The sequence below is a fragment of the Bos indicus x Bos taurus genome, chromosome 3, assembly GCF_003369695.1.
Source record: "Bos indicus x Bos taurus breed Angus x Brahman F1 hybrid chromosome 3, Bos_hybrid_MaternalHap_v2.0, whole genome shotgun sequence".
NCBI lineage: Eukaryota > Metazoa > Chordata > Mammalia > Artiodactyla > Bovidae > Bos > Bos indicus x Bos taurus.
In genome coordinates this window covers 99,699,638-99,718,449 of record NC_040078.1, presented here as the reverse complement: position 1 = coordinate 99,718,449, position 18,812 = coordinate 99,699,638, and the positions used below count along the sequence as shown (strand labels likewise).

The window sequence follows — 18,812 nt, the reverse complement described above, 5'->3', positions numbered from 1 at the left end:
TCCTTGAGAATCAGGACGGGCTGGGGCTGAGGCCTGCCAGCCTGAGTCTGGGGCATTGCCACCCTCCTCTAAGGGCAGCCAGTGCATGAACATAGAGCTGGGACACTGGCTGCCACAGTTCCAGGTTCCAGAGCCTCACTTAGCATGTCTGCCTTGCCCCAGCACAGCCAGGCACAGGGCCTGGTCCCCAGAAAGGGCAGGAGACTTCCCAAGGTCACCAGTGAAATGACAAAGGAAGGACTAGAACCCAGGGCCCCTGGCCCCCAACCTGGCTCTTCCCCTGGCATAGCAGCTGCCCTTTGGGGACAGGGACCCTGGCTCAGAGGGGCAGAGCAGAGTGTCAGCAGGAGAATCCCACAAAGGGCCAGAGGTCAGTCCCATGTGGAAAGCCCAGACCCATCTCACCCACACAAGAAGCTTTTCTCATCTTCATCACTGGGGTCCAGTTGAGCAATTCTGGCCCAGGAGACCATTAATAACTACAACTATTACAGCTAACAGGCTTCCCTGGTGCTGCTGCTGCTACTGCTGCTAAGTCACTTCAGTCGTGTCCGACTCTGTGTGACCCCATAGACATCAGCCCACCAGGCTCTCCTGCCCCTGGGATTCTCCAGGCAAGAACACTGGAGTGGGTTGCCATTTCCTTCTCCAATGCATGGAAGTGAAAAAGTGCAAGTGAAGTCTCTCAGTCATGTCCGACTCTTAGCGACCCCATGGACTGCAGCCTACCAGGCTCCTCCATCCATGGGATTTTCCAGGCAAGAGTACTGGAGTGGAGTGCCATTGCCTTCTCCCTCCCTGGTGGCTCAGAGGTAAAGAATCTGCCTGCCAATGCAGGAGATGTGGGTTCAATCCCTGCATTGGGAAAATCCCCTGGAGAAGGGAAATGGCAACCCACTCCAGTATTCCTGCCTGAAAAATCCATGGAGGAGGAGCCTGGTGGGCTACAATCCATGAGGTTGCAAAAGAGTTGAACACGACTTAGCAACTAAACAACAACAATCACAGCTAATATTTATGGAGCACTTACTATGTGTGCTTGTAACTGCTCTAAATACTTCACATTTATTAATTTGTAACTTCACAACAGCACCATGAGATAAGCATTAGCTTCCTCAGTTTCTTTCTGGTTTAAGGAACTGAGACCCTTGGAGAATTAAGTAACTTGCCCAAGGCCAGTAAGTGAAACAGCTGGGATTTGAACCCAGGCAGCACAGCTCTGGGAATCAGGTCTCTGTGGGAAAAATTCCACTTCACCTTCCTAGCTCTACAGCTGTGGGCAAGCTGGGTTTTTTTTTTTTTTTCCTTGCTCTGCTTGGTTTTTCATGTTAAGTGCCATAAAATAGCACTGTAACTCATATGACTGCTGAGAATTAAATGAGATGCCTGTGAGCTTCTCAGAAAGTACTCAGTAAGCGCATGAGAATGACAGCAAAACCGAAGTAGGCACAGTGGTTGGGAGAGCAGAGCCATGGACAAGAGAGATCTTGCCAGGTGCACCCAGTGAGTAGGATGGGGGACTACTTGGTCCAGGAAGCTCCCATAAGTCACACCCTGCTGGGCCAACCTGGAGGACTGACCAGAGTGGGGTTGGAGTCTAGAGACAAGACTCACACCCTGGTTCCCAGTCTCCAGGGACAGGGAGACTTAGGGTCAAAAGGCTCAGAGTCTGTAGGCCTGTTTATCCAGCCCATCCCACGTTGCGTAGATGAAGGGATGCAAGGATGGCAAGGGTTCCTGCAAAGAAATGACCATCATCAGAAAGTACATCCTCGTCACCACGGACGGTTCACAGTGCACAACAGCTGGCAGCCTGGCCCATGACTCGCCCCCACAGCAAAGAGCCCTGCACCCCGTCTCGGCTTCCAGCTCTCCCAGGGAGAAGAGCTAGCAGCAGAGCCCAGTTGACTGCCCTGACACTCGGACCTCCCTCTGCCACCTCCTTGGGAATTTCTTTTTTGAAAATTTGTACCTTTAAATATTAAAAAAAAATTTTTTTTAATTATTTGGCTGGATCAGTTTTTCATTGCATCATGCAGACCTTTTGTTGTGGCACATGGACTCGCTAGCTGTGGCACATGGTCAGGAGCACCTGGGCTCAGAAGTTGTGGCAGGTAGGCTTGGTTGCTCTTCAGCATGTGGGATCTTAATTCTCCGACTAGGGATCAAATTCACATCCTCCTTGGGAATTTCTAAAAGCCCTTCCCAAACAGCCCTCTGAGTCTGGTTCTGAGGATTACTAGGGCAATGGGCACAGAAGCCCTCTGCTAGACAAACACATGGATGGAGGTGCCATTTTTCTTTGTTGCCAACTCTGGGAGGACAAACACAGTCCTGGGCACACAATGGAGCCTCGAGGAAGTCTCAGTGCTGCTTCAGACAGGGGACTCTGCTCTGCTTGGGTGGGTGGGCTGGGCTGGGGACAGGGTACACCTGTCGAAGTGCTCTTTGAGGTTAGCTTGCATGAAGGCTGCTGACACAGCCTCTTCCACCTCATGGGAGATCCTAAAAGGCAGAGGCTGCTTCCTACTTCTCTCTGGGTCCTGGCACAGAGTAAGAGATTGACAGATGGTAGGTGAATTTCATTTCCTCACTTAAAAAAGAGAAGCAATGATCTCTCCTTCACCTTGTGTCATGGATCCAATGAACTGCTGTATTTAGACGTCTTGACAAGGGGCACTCCACCCCCTCGGCTAGACTCAGCCCCTCTCCAGAAGGTCTGTCTCCTTTTCAGGACTGCAGGTGAAGAAAGGACCACCAGGAAGACACCAGAATTGAAAACAGTTTTATTAAAATAAGTGCAATGTGTTCTTGCACCGTATAAACATGACATATGCAAATCAATTTTCTTGGGTAACTAAGCAGCTCAGCTATCTGATGCTGGATATGCCTCTGTGCTCACCAGCAGCGGACACCACATGGCTCCAACCAGGGTGGCTGGGCAGCCTCCAAACTCACACCACATCAGGCACAGAGCTCCTCACTGCCCCAGACCTGCACTGCCCTCCGCAACAAGCCCGAGGGAGGAAGCAGCAAACTGGTCTCTAAGTCACTCATTGTCTGAACAGCTTAAAACCAGTTAAGAGTAACAGAAATAGCTGATTAAGATCTTCCAAATGCATGGACATTCAGGAGAGAAGGGTGAATGCCAAGAGCTCTGGAAAGTCCATGGGCTCATAGTGGGAGTTAAAAGTCTCATCTCTGCTGGAAGAGTGTGGTTAAAAACAAACAAACAAAAAACCCCGCATCTTTAAAAACAAAATAATACTGACTTTAGCAGCAACCCCAAACAAGGATGATGATAAATGAGGGACACATTTCGGTCACAGCAAAGAAAGATTATGTGCTTCTCTGCGCCATCGACTGGAAGACTGATCTGGCTTCCTGAATTGAGGGGACGGCTTCGCTTAGCCATGGGGGAGGACATCCGGAGGACACAGGAAGGTGGAAGGACCGCCAGAGCGGGTGACAGTGCGGTGAGAGGGAAGAGCCTCTGTCAATGGACGCTTCTCAAGGCTGGCTCCCTGAAGGCCGCAGCCCCAGCCCTACAGCTGCCTGGCGGTGAGAGTGGGCTGGATCCTCCATCCACGGGTGGGTGAGCAGGTGGGTAGGAGCCCAGTGAAGAGACGTCCCTGCCGCAGGCCATTATGCAAAGTGACAAGTGATTGCTTTCCTTTTCAAAGACGACCCTCCCCCACTTTGGAAAAAGCTTTTTCCATGAGGACTCTGGGGACAGGAGGATGAGAGCCTTCATGGAGGAAAAGGCCTGGACGGAGCTGCACAGCAGGCCTCTCATAGGTTTCCAGGGTGGCAGGGCCTGGCAGGCCTGGGGCCCAGAGTGGGTCAGGGCGCTGGTGTTGTGGGTGTCGGGCTAGGTGGCGCATCTCCACTGCGACCTGCCTGGGCCAGCGCCCTCCGTCGGGCCAGGCGAGACTTGGAGGGAGGGGAGAGCTTCACAGAGCAGAGGCCCTCAGCCAGCGCCTCGGACTCCTCGGCCAGCTTGTTCTGCTCGTTCTCCTCGTGCTGAGACAGCTGGCGGTTAAGGGCGATGGCCTCAGCCGCAAAGAGCGTCAGGTCCATTGTGCTGCTATTCCTGCAGGGATGGGGGAGAGGAGTACGGAACAGAGGGAGGCAGGGTTCAGCGGGGTCCGCTGGCCAGCTCCCCTACACCTGCCCCAGCTGCTGCGGTTCTGTGCTCCCACTGGACTTTTCCGAGCTGGCACAGGTTGCTCTTCCCAAAGAGATTCTTGCATGGGTTTGGAATCTGACTCACTGGGACTAGAGAGGCTTTGAGCCTCAAGGACAGTCTCTGGACTTAAGAGCTGGGACAAACGCTCCCTTCTATCCAGAGCCCCCTCTTCTGAGCTCTCAGGGCTCTGCACACAGCTCCATCAGAGGAAGGGCCACGGCACATGAAACTCACCCACATACATCCCTCTCCGTCAGGATAGGGGGTTCCAAGAGCAGGGGCTATGCCTTTATGTCTGAGTCCCAGAACCTGGCTCTGGGTTTGCTGAATCAGTATTCTAAGGTGGACCTGAGGTTTGGAGCCTCAAAGATTCTTGATGCAGCTCTACAGAGTCAGGGAGGAACCCAAGTTGGATTCAAATGATTTGTGACTATAAAGTGAAAGACTTCCCTGTTTAGTTCTGAGAAACTGGCCAGGAGGTTGGCTCCCAGAGTCTTTAGCCCTGGCTCTTGAGAAATAGGGAGTGCTCACTGGGAACACGATCTGGTGTTAAAAGGCACTAGTGTCAAACGGATCTGGTTCAAAGTCTCACTCCCTAGGCTACTGGGTGTATGCGTGTGTGCTCAGTCATGTCTGACTCTTTGCAGCCCTATGGACTGCACCCTTAAGTTAACTTCTATTCTTCAGTTTTCTCATCTATAAAATGGGAGCAATAGGAACATCCCTCTTTTAAACTTATTGTAAAGCTTATGGGATACAACACATGCAAAGCCCTTAGTACAAAACCTGGTGGGTGGTATTTCTTATACAGTGGCTGTTATTATTGTCTGTCTAGTAGTGTATATGACTCTTGGTCCCTCTGCCTTACAGGGCCCTGGATTTCTGCTACTTTTAACAACCCCCTGCAGTAGAAGGAAACCTTGGTGTGTTTTGGCCTGTAAATAGTGATTTCCAGTTACGAATCATGAGGATCCACAAAACAGGTTTTTCTTCTGCAAACAGCCTAGGGAGGGATATTAAAGATATTGGGGCAGGGCAAACCAGGTGGAAGAGAAGAGAGGGAGCAGATTTACTGTAGAGGGAGACAAGGAAGAGAAGCGGGAAGAGGGAGGCCAGACATCTGAGCTTAGAGATGGGCTCCACGTCCCCCACCTTGGCCCCAGCATGGCTGAGAGCTTGAAGGAAAAGTTAAAGCCAAATGAAGAAGGGAGTTGAGTGTGACAGGAGCATTTACCTCTGGAGGACTTGCGGCGTGGGGAGTCCCCTTTCTGGAGCTTGCTAGAACGGGAAGGACAGATGTGTGGGTAAGCACTGCCCCCTCTTTCAAGTGCGGCCCCTACCCAAGCCAGCAGAGGGGGCAGCTTACTAGAGCTTCGGGCCCAGCACAGGGACTTGCCCAGGCATGCAGGCAGAGTCAGACCTTCCAAGGAGACAGCAAGCAAGGTACAGCACCCAACCCAGCTGCCTCTGCATGGAGAGCCCTCTCTCTCTCTCTCCCTGGTGAAGTCCTAATCACCCTCTGAGACCCCAGCTCCAGGTCACATCCCCGTGAGGCATTCACCTTGTCCTACTGCCCCCCAACCCCTGTCCCAAGCAGAGGTGGGTCTTTGTCCTGTGGTGCCCTGAGCACTTTAGATAAGCATCTGCCATCCTATCCTCATGTCCCCTTGGTTCCCTCTCCCCATCAGAGCATGAAGACAGGACCCTGGTCCTGCTCCTCCCACTACTGCCAGAGCGTGTCATGTGGCAGATGCTCAGTATAGACAGCAGCTCTTGGGTGGCTGGGAATTAGCCACTTGGAGACCCATGGATTGGGTCCCCACTTGTAACTGGGGCTGGCAACCAGCCCCAGGGTCAAGGGCCTGGCAGACCAACGAGACAGTAAGATCACAGGAGGTCTGGCAGACCCCTTGGAGGGACAGGGTCTGCTATCATGATTAACTGAGGAGGATGCTTAACAATGTTTTCGAGTGAAAACTTGGATCCTTCCTTGGGGAAAACAGCAGCATGTGCCTCTCAGGAAAGCTGCAGCCAGACCCCAGCACCAGGAGGAGAAGTTATGAGCCCCAAGTGCAGCTGCACAGCAAGCAGGGTGGCTAGGCCCTGCTTTTGCACACTCTCAGGTAGTGGCACTTCTGTGTAAGTGGCGGTGCTCCCAGCCAGGCTGCTCCCTGGGCTGTGTGCCTCTGCCAAGGGTGGGAAGCATGTGGTGAATCTCCTAGAGGCTTCTCCAGAGACACATGGGTCACCTAGGGGCTTAGTGTGTGGTCAAGGTTAGGTCCAAGTCAGTGATATCTGTAAGGGGTCAGCATGGGGTGAGGTCAGAGGTCAGTTCAGTTCTCTATGCACAGGGGATGAAGCTGCCATCCGACTCCCCTCAGCTGAGGTCAGCCACCAGGATGTGAGAGCTTCCTCATGGTTTCGCTGCAGGCCTGAAGAGGTGGATGCACTCTCCCTGGGTAACTCACCCCCTGCACCCATGGGTGCTGAAGAACTTGGGCAGCGCTCAGTCTCTGCTTCGCATCTCGGACCAGGAGCTTGGAGATGAGGTCTTTGGCCTCGTTGGAGATGTGAGCCCAGTCCTTGTCAGGAAACTCATACTTGCCTTTCTGGATGCTCTCAAACAGCTTGTTCTAGGTAAAGAAGATTCCTCTTGAGGCCATAGCAGCCAGGGAGTGGGCAGGGTGTACCTGTCATGGTCTGATCATACGGATCCAATCGCTCTCAGCTGCAGGTGCAGCTGGTGGCCCGGGTAATTCCCGCCAGGGCTCCTTCCCCAGCCCCTCCCCTCCCCTGAATTGTCAAACTGCACAGAACACGCTGGGTGGGTGCGATGGCTATACTACTTGGGCGGCCGGGTGGGAGGCTAGTGAGGAACGAGCAACCAGAGAATAGCGCCCAGTTCCTCAGCCCTCCGTCCAGATCCCTGGGCTCCTCTCCCCCCACCATCATCCATCCTCCTCCTCCCTCAACATATGCAGCTGTTACAAACCTCCTGTCTTCAATCGTCTTGTTCCTTCTACTTGCATCTTGTGCCTCTCCTCCCCTGGGGCCAGACTCTGCCCCTAAGACTCACTCAGCTCAGGAGTGATCTTCTCTAACAACCTCCCCTGAACTGCTCAGTGGCTAAGGGCCTGATTATCTCCATCTCACCTGATGGCTGCCCTTGGCCAGAGAGGGACAGGGCACGATCCACCTGCTTCCGGATCAGGCACAAGCACCGAGCCCTGTCCTGCTTGGCCTCCCACAACCCCTGACCCCGCAGCAGGCCCTGGGCTCACCTGGCACACTGTGCAGACCTCTCCCCGGTCCCAGCCACAGTCAGCCCCACAGTGACCCACAAAGGGCGGGTAGCCGCTCAGCATGATGTAGAGGACCACGCCCAGGCTCCACAGGTCACAGCGCTTGTCGTAAAAAGTGGCCTCGTCCGTGAAGACCTCCACCACCTCGGGGGCCATGTACTCTGCAGAGCCGCACTGTGGGGGCCAGACATGGGGAAGGGGGAATGGCAGAGAAGAGATGGGCTCAGTCCAGGGAGAGGACTGTGATGGGACTTGAGCGAGAGGATGGAGTTGCAGAGGAAGAAGCTGTCAGGAAAGTCAGCCAGAGAGCTTGCTAGGTGCCACCAAGGCACTTAGAAAAGCTGGGTCACTGGACATTTGACACCTGAGTCCTAGCATTCTCTATGATCCACAGCCCGGTTAGTTCCAGGTCACCCCTATGATCTTCTCAGGTCCTTCTGCAATATGCAGAGACCCTTGGTCAAGAAGCTCCAGGCATCTCTCCCTGCACTGGCTCTCCGCACACAGTCACACAGTGAGCAGGTACTGCCATGTCCCGGGAGCATAGCTCTCAGAAGACGGCCAATTCCATAAAGCAAGGATTTCTTCAAGTGAAGTCCTGCCAAACCTCCCTGCTAGCTTTGAGCATTCTGTAAGAATTTAGAATTAAGACACCATCAAAGCTAGGAGAGCTCTTAGAACAAAGCCAATCTCCTCAGGTCTCCCATTTACGGAGGTGAAACCAAGGACTAGAATGGGACGGGGGTTTGTTCAATACATCAGTAGCAAACTAGGACAAGAAACCAGGATTCCTTCCTCCCAACCTTGCACAGAAAGCTGCTGATAAAAACAAAATAAATTCCTTTTACTCCCCTCTTCATTATTGCAGGCTCACTGGGAGACAACCCTCCTCCCAACTCCCAACATACAAAACTAATTTGGTGGGAAGATGGTGAGTGCAGAAAGGACATTTTCTTTGTTATTGGCAATTAGAGTTAATGACTTTGAAAACAGGGTACCTCAGTGTGGTAGAAGCTAATACAGAAACATCTCTAATAATGTTGCTTAGGATGAGACACGGGCATATTTAATCACAAGTCTTAAAAAAACATTATAAGGAAAACTCACTTATGAAGCATGCAGATCTCAAAAGAACTATATAATAATTAGAGTATAGCCAGTATGTACAAGACATGTCTGAGGAAGAAATAGCTTCCAGCAGCCCATCTGGGGAGGAAATGGGAAGTGAGAGAAGCAACAGGATAACTTGGCCAGGCTTACGTGCAGAGAGTCTGGACCTCTCAGTTCTCACCACACCACAGAGACATTCCTCATCCTCACCACAAAGTGGATGTGCCCCAACTCTGTGGTGGGAATGGGAGCTGTCCACACGCCATGAGCAAAAGGGTGGGCCTGGGAGTAGTGCCTGTCACCTGGGACAGGGGTCAGGACTCAGCCAGTTCTTATAGATACAACTTGTCTCCTCATTAGCAGTGCACCCATCCCAAACTAAAAGGTCCAATGTCAGTTTCATTGAGTAGGGGAGGGGTGGGGGATTGGGGGTGGTTATCAAGACAAGAAGTCAGGCTAAGCAACTTAGGTAGCAGTAGATACACTTGGTTTCCCTTCCCCAGCCCTCAGTCTGTCTCCAGAGCTTTGGGGACAGGAGCTCAGGAGAGGGCACAGGTGCCCGGCCATACATACTGGAGTAGTCAGCTCTGGTGTGGTTATGGGGGTGCAGGAGTTGTTCAATTTCACCCCACTGCCCAAGTCAAAGTCACAGATCTTCACTGGAGACACCTGAGAAGGAGAGCAGGAAGCAAAGTTACAAAGAGGAGCAACCAAAGAGCATGAGGAGACAGCATGTGTGGGTACAGTCATGCGGCCGCCACACTGGAGCCCAGCTTTACCTGCGGTCATTTTCCCCTCCTTGAGTGAACTAGAGATCACCTGAGCGTCTGTCCTAAGGTGTCCTCTTCCCCGTGCTCTTTCCTTATTTCCTGACTAGGGGAAAATGTGTGTACCACCTGGGGTCAGACTGTTGTGGACTTGCTAGAAGACAGGAGCAAACCTATGGACTTCCTGCCAACAGTGCAGGCTGCAACTCAGAAGTTAAGAGAACTTAGTATGTATCCCCTAAGTATGAACTATCCCTTGTAGTTCATTCACTGCAGGGCAAAGGAGTTTTGCACAAAACCCTTGACCACTTCAGGTGGCTTGGGGTGACTGACCAGGTTTTGCTTGCTTGGGGCTTTGTTGATTTAAGCATTGAAAGTTCTATGTTCCAGGAAATCCCTCAGGCTAGGAGGGCTGGTTACTCTGGGCAGCAGCAATGTAGCAGCCCAGCTCCCCTAGACTGGACACTGCACCTCAGACGGCAAACGGCACAGATCATCTCTGCAGCCACGTGAGGCCGCTGTGCACACACAGGGTGTGGGAATGGTCTGCGAGGTGGAAGCAGCACAGTGGGTGAGTCAAAGTGCCAGTCCTCACTCACTATTTGCCTGCTATGCCTTCTTCCCTCCCTTCCTTGGCTCTCCCTTATAGTCTACCCTTCCCCTTTTCCTTTTCACTTAGTTTCTCTTGTGGTTAAAATACTGGGTTGGCCACGAAGTTCATTTAACCCAAATGAACTTCGTGGCCAACCCAATATATATAATATAAATTTTAACTATTTTTAAGTTTACAATTCAGTAGCATTAATTATACTCATACTGTTGTGCAACCATTACCAGTGTCTTTCCAAAACCCTCACATCACTTCAAACTGAAACTCTGTATACATTAAGCAATAAATTATTCCCCCTCTCTCCAGCCTTAGTAACATCTAACCTACTTTCTGTCTCTATGAATTTGCCTATTCCAGATATTTCATTAAATGGAATCACACAAAATTTGTCCTTTTGTGTCCAGATGGTTCATCCAAGTGGTAGCATGTGTCAGAATATCATTCCGTTTTATAGGTGAACAATATTCCAATTGTATGGATGTACCACATTTTGTTCACCCATTCATCTGTTGATGGGCACTTGGATTGTTTCCAGCTCTGGCTATTGTGATTAGTGCTGCTATGAACACTGGTGTTCAAGTCTCTGTTTTCAACCCTTTTAGGTATATACACAGGTGTGAAATTGCTGAGTGTTACGGTAATGCTATGCTTAGCTTTTTGAAGAACTGCCAAACTTTTTCACAGTGGTTGCACCATTTTACACTCTCACCAGCAATGGGCAAGAGTTCCAATTTCCCTACATACTCATCAAAATCAGGTAAGGCTTTATGGGGGTCCTTGCTGCAGCAAGGGGGAGCAAAAACAAGCAACAAATTCTCCTGTTTACTCACCCCCAGGGGCATGGTGAGCTTGTTCCCTAACGGGGTGAAGGTAGGGGTGTGTCCAGGAGTCAGGCAGGAGAGGTGGCTTAAGTGGTTTTGTTTACCTCTTAGGTGGCATCTCATCAACACTTTTTATTTTCTGTTTTCTGTATTATAACCATCCTAGTAGATGTGAGGTGGTATCTCACTGTGGTTTTGATTTGCATTTTCCTGATGACTAAGGGTTAGAAGAAGCACAAGCTGGAATCAAGATTGCTGGGAGAAATATCAATAGCCTCAGATATGCAGATGACACCACCCTTATGGCAGAAAGTGAAGAGGAACTAAAAAGCCTCTTGATGAAAGTGAAAGAGGAGAGTGAAAAAGTTGGCTTAAAGCTCAACATTCAGAAAATGAAGATCATGGCATCTGGTCCCATCACTTCCTGGGAAATAGATGGGGAAACAGTGGAAACAGTGTCAGTCTTTATTTTTTTGGGCTCCAAAATCACTGCAGATGGTGACTGCAGCCATGAAATTAAAAGACACTTACTCCTTGGAAGGACAGTTATGACCAACCTAGACAACATACTGAAAAGCAGAGATGTTACTTTGCCAACAAAGGTCCGTCTAGTCAAGGCTATGGTTTTTCCAGTGGTCATGAATGGATGTGAGAGTTGGACTGTGAAGAAAGCTGAGCGCCAAAAATTGATGCTTTTGAACTGTGCTGTTGGAGAAGACTCTTGAGAGTCCTTTGGACTGCAAGGAGATCCAACCAGTCCATCCTAAAGGAGATCAGGCCTGGGTGTTCATTGGAAGGACTGATGCTGAAGCTGAAACTCCAATACTTTGGCCACCTCATGCGAAGAGCTGACTCACTGGAAAAGACCCTGATGCTGGGAGGGATTGGGGGCAGGAGGAGAAGGGGACGACAGAGGATGAGATGGCTGGATGGCATCACTGACTCGATGGACATGAATTTGAGTGAACTTTGGGAGTTGGTGATGGACAGGGAGGCCTGGTGTGCTGCGATTCACGGGGTTGCAAAGAGTCGGACACAACTGAGTGACTGAACTGAACTGATGACTAAGGATGTTGAACATCTTTTCTTACTGGCCATTTGTATACCTCCTTTGGAGAAATGTCTTTTCAAGTTCTTTGCTCATTTTTTAATTACATTGTCTTTTTGATGTTGAGTTTTAGAAGTTCTTTACATATTTTGGATATTAAATCCTTATCAGATATGTGATTTGCAATATTTTCTCCCATTTGTGGGTTGCTTTTTCACTTTCTTGATGATGTCATTTGACACTTAGTCTCTTTTAATTTTCATTTTTCAACCATAAAAAGGGGCAACAAACCTGTGTTATGAAGATCAAATGAAACAAAGGATACGAAAGTACACTGTAAATCAGAGGTGCTATGACAGAGTGGTTCAGAGCACCAGTGGAGTCCGGGATCAGACTACCTTAGCTTTAATCTCTGAAAGTGTTAGTTGCTTAGTCATGTCTGACTCTTTGTGACCCCACAGACTGTAGCCCACTAGGCTTCTCTGTTCATTGAATTTTCCAGGCAAGAATATTGGAGTGGGTTGCCATTCTCTTCTCCAAGTTTTAATTTCTGCTACTTATCAACTGAGTGACTTTGGGCAATTTCTTACTCTATCTAAACTTTAGTTTCCTCATCTCCATAAAATGAAAATAATAGTATCTACCTCATGAGATTTTATAAAAACTAGGTGAAATAAGTGTAAGTGCCTGGCGCAATGTAAGTACTCAAAAAATGTTAAACATAATTATTAATATTAACCATAATTATAATCATGATAAATTATAGTTTTATGCCAGAGCAATGGACAGGAAGCCACAAGCTCTTATTTGAGTGAATTTATTTCTATCTCCCACAAAAGCATTCTAGTAGCAGGCTGATTCACATGTTCCCTCACAGTCATTCCTTATTTATGAGCTCTCTCCGAATCCATTCCAAGACACGTGTATCGTGAATATGTACATGTATACACACAGAGCGAGGAATGTGGGCCATCAAAATAACCCATGCTTAAACTCTCCTAACAAAGAATCTGTCAAATTCACATATGCTTATGGAAATGCAAACACTTCCATTTAGTAACAGCTTAAGATAAAGATTAAAATAGGTTGCATTTGGGGACTTCCTTGGTGGTCCAGTGGTTAAGAATCTGCCTGCAAATGAACATGGGTTCAATCCCTGGTCCAGAAACTAAGATCCCATATGCAGTGGGGCAACTAAGCCCACACACAGCAAACCACCAAGGCCGTGAGCCAGCACAGCCAAAAATAGGTAAATAAATCCAATAGCTTAAAAAGAATAGGTTGCATTTGTTCAACACCAAGTATAAATGTCTTCTTTTTAATGGGTACCTTTGGAAATAAAAATGGAAGCAGAAACCCTTTTTAAGAACTTGCTTCCTAACTATAGCTTGTAGTGGTAGACGATAGCAGGCATACATTCTGTAACATAAACGTCATTCACAAGCCGAGATTTGCTTGATGTAAGATCGAATTGTTGTTTGACTCACATCTAGTGCTCTAAACGTAGGTGCAGTGGACTAGAAAACAATCACTGTGTTCAGGTCTCATACATTTTACAGATTCTTAGGTTTACGGCAACTTGCTCATAAAGAACACAGAAGGGCCCAGGACTAGCCCTGCCTGGGACGTAGAAACACTACATATTAGGATAAGACTCTCACGTGTCTGTAACAGTCAGTTCAACTGAGGCTGAGAGAGCCGCTGATGATTTACACTGAAAGTAAGGATGGCTTCCCTGCGTCTGTGTCAACTGTGACACCCCAAATCAGGCCCCAGGTACCTTTTCTGGAGATTCACACAGTATATTTTCTGGCTTCAGATCACGATGAGCAATGCCTGAAATGACAAAGAACAAAGAAATGGTTAACATATACACACAATTATCAAACATTCCACACACAATTAATTTTTTCCAAATGCTGTTGTTCGCAGATTAATTCCCAATTATGGTACATTAAAAAATCAACGAGCTACAGGAGTCAGAAATAACCAGAGACACAAACAGAAAGCCCAGTTGATTCTGCAAGTTCTTCTGAAGCAGAAGCTTTAGAAGTCTGGCAGGGATAAGAAGGGCTAAATGAATCCCAGCTAGCCCACCTCTCAGCACTGCACTGCCAACCCTGAGTAAGCAGCCTAACACGAACCAGAGCAAAGAGCCCCCCAAACAGCCCTGCTTGGAACAGCAGTGAAGAAATAATTAGTGTCTTGTTTAAGAGCATCTCAGGGGGCTGGAACTACTTTACCTCATTTCTTATTGTGTGGCCAACTTAAAAAAAAAAAGATTCCTTCAGTAGGACTCCCTGAATATTCAGAGGATTGAGAGTTAGTTAACAAATCTCCCAAAGCTTGTCTGACTCCCTTCTTACTTGCTCTGCATGTAGAAGACAGTCCTATCAGAAGGTGAGCAAGGACTGCTCTGGCCCAAGGGTGCTGTTCTTAAGAACCTCCCCCGTATTTTGGGCTTCCCTGGTGGCTCAGTGGAAAGAATCTGCCTGCCCCCACTCCAGTACTCTTGCCGGAAATTCCCATGGACGGAGGAGCCTGGTGGGCTCGAGTCCATGGGGTCGCTAGGAGTTGGGCCCGACTGAGCAACTTCACTTTCACTTTTCACTTTCATGCATTGGAGAAGGAAATGGCAACCCACTCTGGTGTTCTTGCCTGGAGAATCCCAGGGACGGGGGAGCCTGGTGGGCTGCCATCTATGGGGTTGCACAGAGTCGGACACGACTGAAGCGACTTAGCAGCAGCAGCAGCCAATACAGCAGACATGGGTTCAATCCCTGTATTGGGAAGATCTCCCCTGGAGAGGAAACAACAACCCACTCCAGTATTCCTGCCTGAATAAGACCGTGGACAAAGGAGCCTGGCGGGCTAGTCCCCATGGGGTCAAAAAGGAGTAGGATGCGACTTAGGGACTAAACAACAACAATCCCTGCATTTTGGTTAGACCTCCTTGAAGGAGACTACAGGTAGCAGCTTACACGAGGCATTAAAAGCTGCTGACTTGGCCAACAAGGCATCTGAGGGTAAACCATATTCTAACCAAAGACACTGACAAAGACTCATGGCCATGGTATTTTAGTGGTGGACTAAGAAATCTCCCATTCCTTTTTCCTCCTGCAGAGTATATGGTGCAAAGATAGAAGAGCCGTAAAATAGAGTAAAAGTCCAACAGCTACTGCTTGGAAGTACTGGGAAGCAGCAGAGGATGCATGGAATAATGGAGAACAGCAGACTCTGCTTCACTATACCTCCCTTGCTGATCAACTTCGCCGGCAGCCCTCTGGCTCACTGGCAGGAGGAAGAGGTCCAGCCCACCGGACGCTCTTCACTAGGGAGGAAGAACCTAAGCTCCAGCAGGCTAAGTAACTTCATCAGTCACCTAATTGAATGAGAACCCAGAGCAACTCAGTCCAGGCTGCACAAATTGAGCCAGGCTGCAGCTTGCTGCACTAAAAGTGAAAGATATTTTCCATTACAGCAAGTGCTCCCACAGAAGGATCACAAGCCACACATGGAGCCTTACTCTTCAAATAGATGCCTGTGGCCCCGTCATCCCCCGGCCTGAGAACTAAGAGTCAGGCGATAATAATGGGCCTGCCTCGGTGAGCACACCGGCCATCGAGCTGCTTCAGTTCATTTCCCAGAGGTTGAGCTGCACTGTGTCCAGTATTTAACAGTATGGAACTTGTTTCAGGCTGACCCATTCTAGCCCAATTCATCTTTCAGGTGTGAAGTTATTTAGAAAACAGCCAAGTTCAGCTGCAAATCGTTTTTCATCCCCTCCAACTTCTAGTCACATGGGCAGCTGGCCATCTAGATGTTAACCAGCTCACTTCAGAACTCCTAAGACACCACCAGCCTCTGGTCCCTGTAGTGCATTCTGGTGAAAATAAATAAATAAATAAGAAATAAAATCACCTTTACCCCCCTCCAAGGTATGGATCTTGTAAAAAGCGTGACCCAGTTTTGCAATCTACCGAGGCTGCTTGGAGAGCAGTTGTAAATCTCTGTCAGGCAGGTGTTACGTACATGCATCCCAGCTTTCAGAAACAGAACTACTGCTATTCATCATGTTGTGCAAAGTACGGATGCCCCCTTCTAGGAATTTTCATCCCATGTGCAAGTCAGGCCCCTAGCGTGGGCATGGAGCAGTTTCCTCAGGCCCCAGAGGAAGTGAGGTGGATCAGTGAGCCTCCCCTCCTGCACACGCCTCACCAGCTGCACTGTATCACTGGCACAAAGCAGGATGCAGGAGCACCATGGCTGCAAGTGGACCTAAGCACTGCTGACCAACGAGCCTGGCCACTGTCACAGAAGTGAAAGGAGCAGAACTAAACCTCAAAGTATGCGCTCCACCCCCACCCCCAGAAGGCAGGATACTTTTCTTTAAGGAATTAGTATAAAGAGGAAAAATGCTGCCTGCCTGGTGGGGGTGGAGGGTAGAGGAAATATTTTTGAAGAACTACTGTGTGCCAAAAAAGCAAAATGGCTGTCTGGGGAGGCCTTACAAATAGCTGTGAAAAGAAGAGAAGCGAAAAGCAAAGGAGAAAAGGAAAGATATAAGCATCTGAATGCAGAGTTCCAAAAAACAGCAAGGAGAGACAAGAAAGCCTTCCTCAGTGATCAGTGCAAAGAAATAGAGGAAAACAACAGAATGGGAAAGACTAGAGATCTCTTCAAGAAAAGTAGAGATACCAAGGGAACATTTCATGCAAAGATGGGCTCCATAAAGGACAGAAATGGTATGGACCTAACAGAAGCAGAAGATATTAAGAAGAGGTGGCAAGAATACACCGAACTGTACAAAAAAGATCTTCACAACCCAGATAATCATGATGGTGTAATCACTCATCTACAGCCAGACATCCTACAATGTGAAGTCAAGTGGGCCTTAGAAAGCATCACTACGAACAAAGCTAGTAGAGGTGATGGAATTCCAGTTGAGCTATTTCAAACCCTGAAAGATGATGCTGTGAAAGTTTTGCACTCAATATGCCAGCAAATTTGGAAAACTCAGCAGTGGCCACAGGACTGGAAAAGGTCAGTTTTCATTCCAATCCCAAAGAAAGGCAATGCCAAAGAATGCTCAAACTACCGCACAATTGCACTCATCTCACATGCTAGTAAAGTAATGCTCAAAATTCTCCAAGCCAGGCTTCAGCAATACATGAACTGTGAACTTCCTGATGTTCAAGCTGGTTTTAGAAAAGGCAGAGGAACCAGAGATCAAATTGCCAACATCTGCTGGATCATGGAAAAAGCAAGAGTTCCAGAAAAACATCTATTTCTGCTTTATTGACTATGCCAAAGCCTTTGACTGTGTAGATCACAATAAACTGTGGAAAATTCTGAAAGAGATGGGAATACCAGACCACCTGACCTGCCTCCTGAGAAATGTGTATGCAGGTCAGGAAGCAACAGTTAGAACTGGACATGGAACAACAGACTAGTTCCAAATAGGAAAAGGAGTATGTCAAGGCTGTATATTGTCACCCTGCTTATTTAACTTCTATGCAGAGTACATCATGAGAAACGCTGGGCTGGAAGAAACACAAGCTGGAATCAAGATTGCTGGGAGAAATATCAATAACCTCAGATATGCAGATGGCACCACCCTTATGGCAGAAAGTGAAGAGGAACTAAAAAGCCTCTTGATGAAAGTGAAAGAGGAGAGTGAAAAAGTTGGCTTAAAGCTCAACATTCAGAAAACGAAGATCATGGCATCCAGTCCCATCACTTCATGGGAAATAGATGGGGAAACAGTGGAAACAGTGTCAGACTTTATTTTTTTGGGCTCCAAAATCACTGCAGATGGTGACTGCAGCCATGAAATTAAAAGACGCTTACTCCTTGGAAGCAAAGTTATGACCAACCTAGATAGCATATTCAAAAGCAGAGACATTACTTTGCCAACAAAGGTCCATCTAATCAAGGCTATGGTTTTTCCTGTGGTCATGTATGGATGTGAGAGTTGGACTGTGAAGAAGGCTGAAGAATTGATGCTTTTGAAGTGTGGTGTTGGAGAAGACTCTTGAGAGTCCCTTGGACTGAAGGGAGATCCAACCAGTCCATTCTGAAGGAGATCAGCCCTGGGATTTCTTTGGAAGTAATGATGCTAAAGCTGAAACTCCAGTACTTTGGCCACCTCATGCGAAGAGTTGACTCATTGGAAAGGACTCTGATGCTGGGAGGGATTGGGGCAGGAGGAGAAGGGGACAACAGAGGATGAGATGGCTGGATGGCATCACTGACTCGACGGACGTGAATCTGAGTGAACTCTGGGAGTTGGTGATGGACAGGGAGGCCTGGCGTGCTGCGATTCATGGGGTCACAAAGAGTCGGACACGACTGAGCGACTGAACTGAACTGATCTGAACTATGTGCCAGGCACTGTGCTCCACTGTTACATGTGTACAATACACACACAAGAGACATACAATTATGTAAATGAATCGATATATATATAAAAGACCTAGGACAGTGCCTGGCACATAACAAGTGCTACGTGTTAGCTACTGTTGATGATGTCATTATGATCTCTCTTATTTCTCACCACAGCTCTAGGAGGGAGCCACTGTTACTGCGAGAGAACATAGTTGGTAAAAAAAAAAGGTGAAGCCAGAATTCATTTTTGCCATGGTACTGCTGTTAGGCAAATTTTAAAATGTATGTGATAGTAAATATATTTCCAGAAATGTGAAAAGATATATTGTGCAAAAATATTTAATTGACTACAAAAGTTCTAGATAAGGAACCATACACTTAAGTGTAATTCAAACAATAGTAGCCTGCTATTTACTATCACAATCAATGTTCAACAGATACCTCCAACTTACCATGTTAATAGAAAAATGCATTTCCCATTTATTGTGAACAAGATATAAAACTACACATATACTACCATGCCAATTTTGAAAAGAGAGACACAGGTGATATATTTTAAAACACTAGACTGAAAAATA

General features: G+C 48.1%; 1 protein-coding gene across 4 annotated transcripts in view; it reads right to left on the bottom strand.

The window, feature by feature from the left end:
* Positions 1–2,768: 2,768 nt before the first annotated feature.
* MKNK1 (MAP kinase interacting serine/threonine kinase 1) overlaps positions 2,769–18,812 on the bottom strand; it is a 45,843-nt gene continuing 29,799 nt past the window's right edge. For 2 of the 4 annotated variants that reach the window (XM_027537371.1, XM_027537372.1), the window contains 6 exons: positions 13,628–13,683; positions 9,175–9,270; positions 7,471–7,665; positions 6,658–6,822; positions 5,424–5,467; positions 2,769–4,093 (listed from right to left, as the gene is read on the bottom strand). In XM_027537371.1, coding sequence (XP_027393172.1) covers positions 3,844–4,093; positions 5,424–5,467; positions 6,658–6,822; positions 7,471–7,665; positions 9,175–9,270; positions 13,628–13,683 — 806 coding nt within the window. In that variant the 3' untranslated portion in view covers positions 2,769–3,843. The remainder of the gene's footprint in view (positions 4,094–5,423; positions 5,468–6,657; positions 6,823–7,470; positions 7,666–9,174; positions 9,271–13,627; positions 13,684–18,812) is intronic. The other 2 variants (XM_027537373.1, XM_027537374.1) reach the window with 1 other exon arrangement.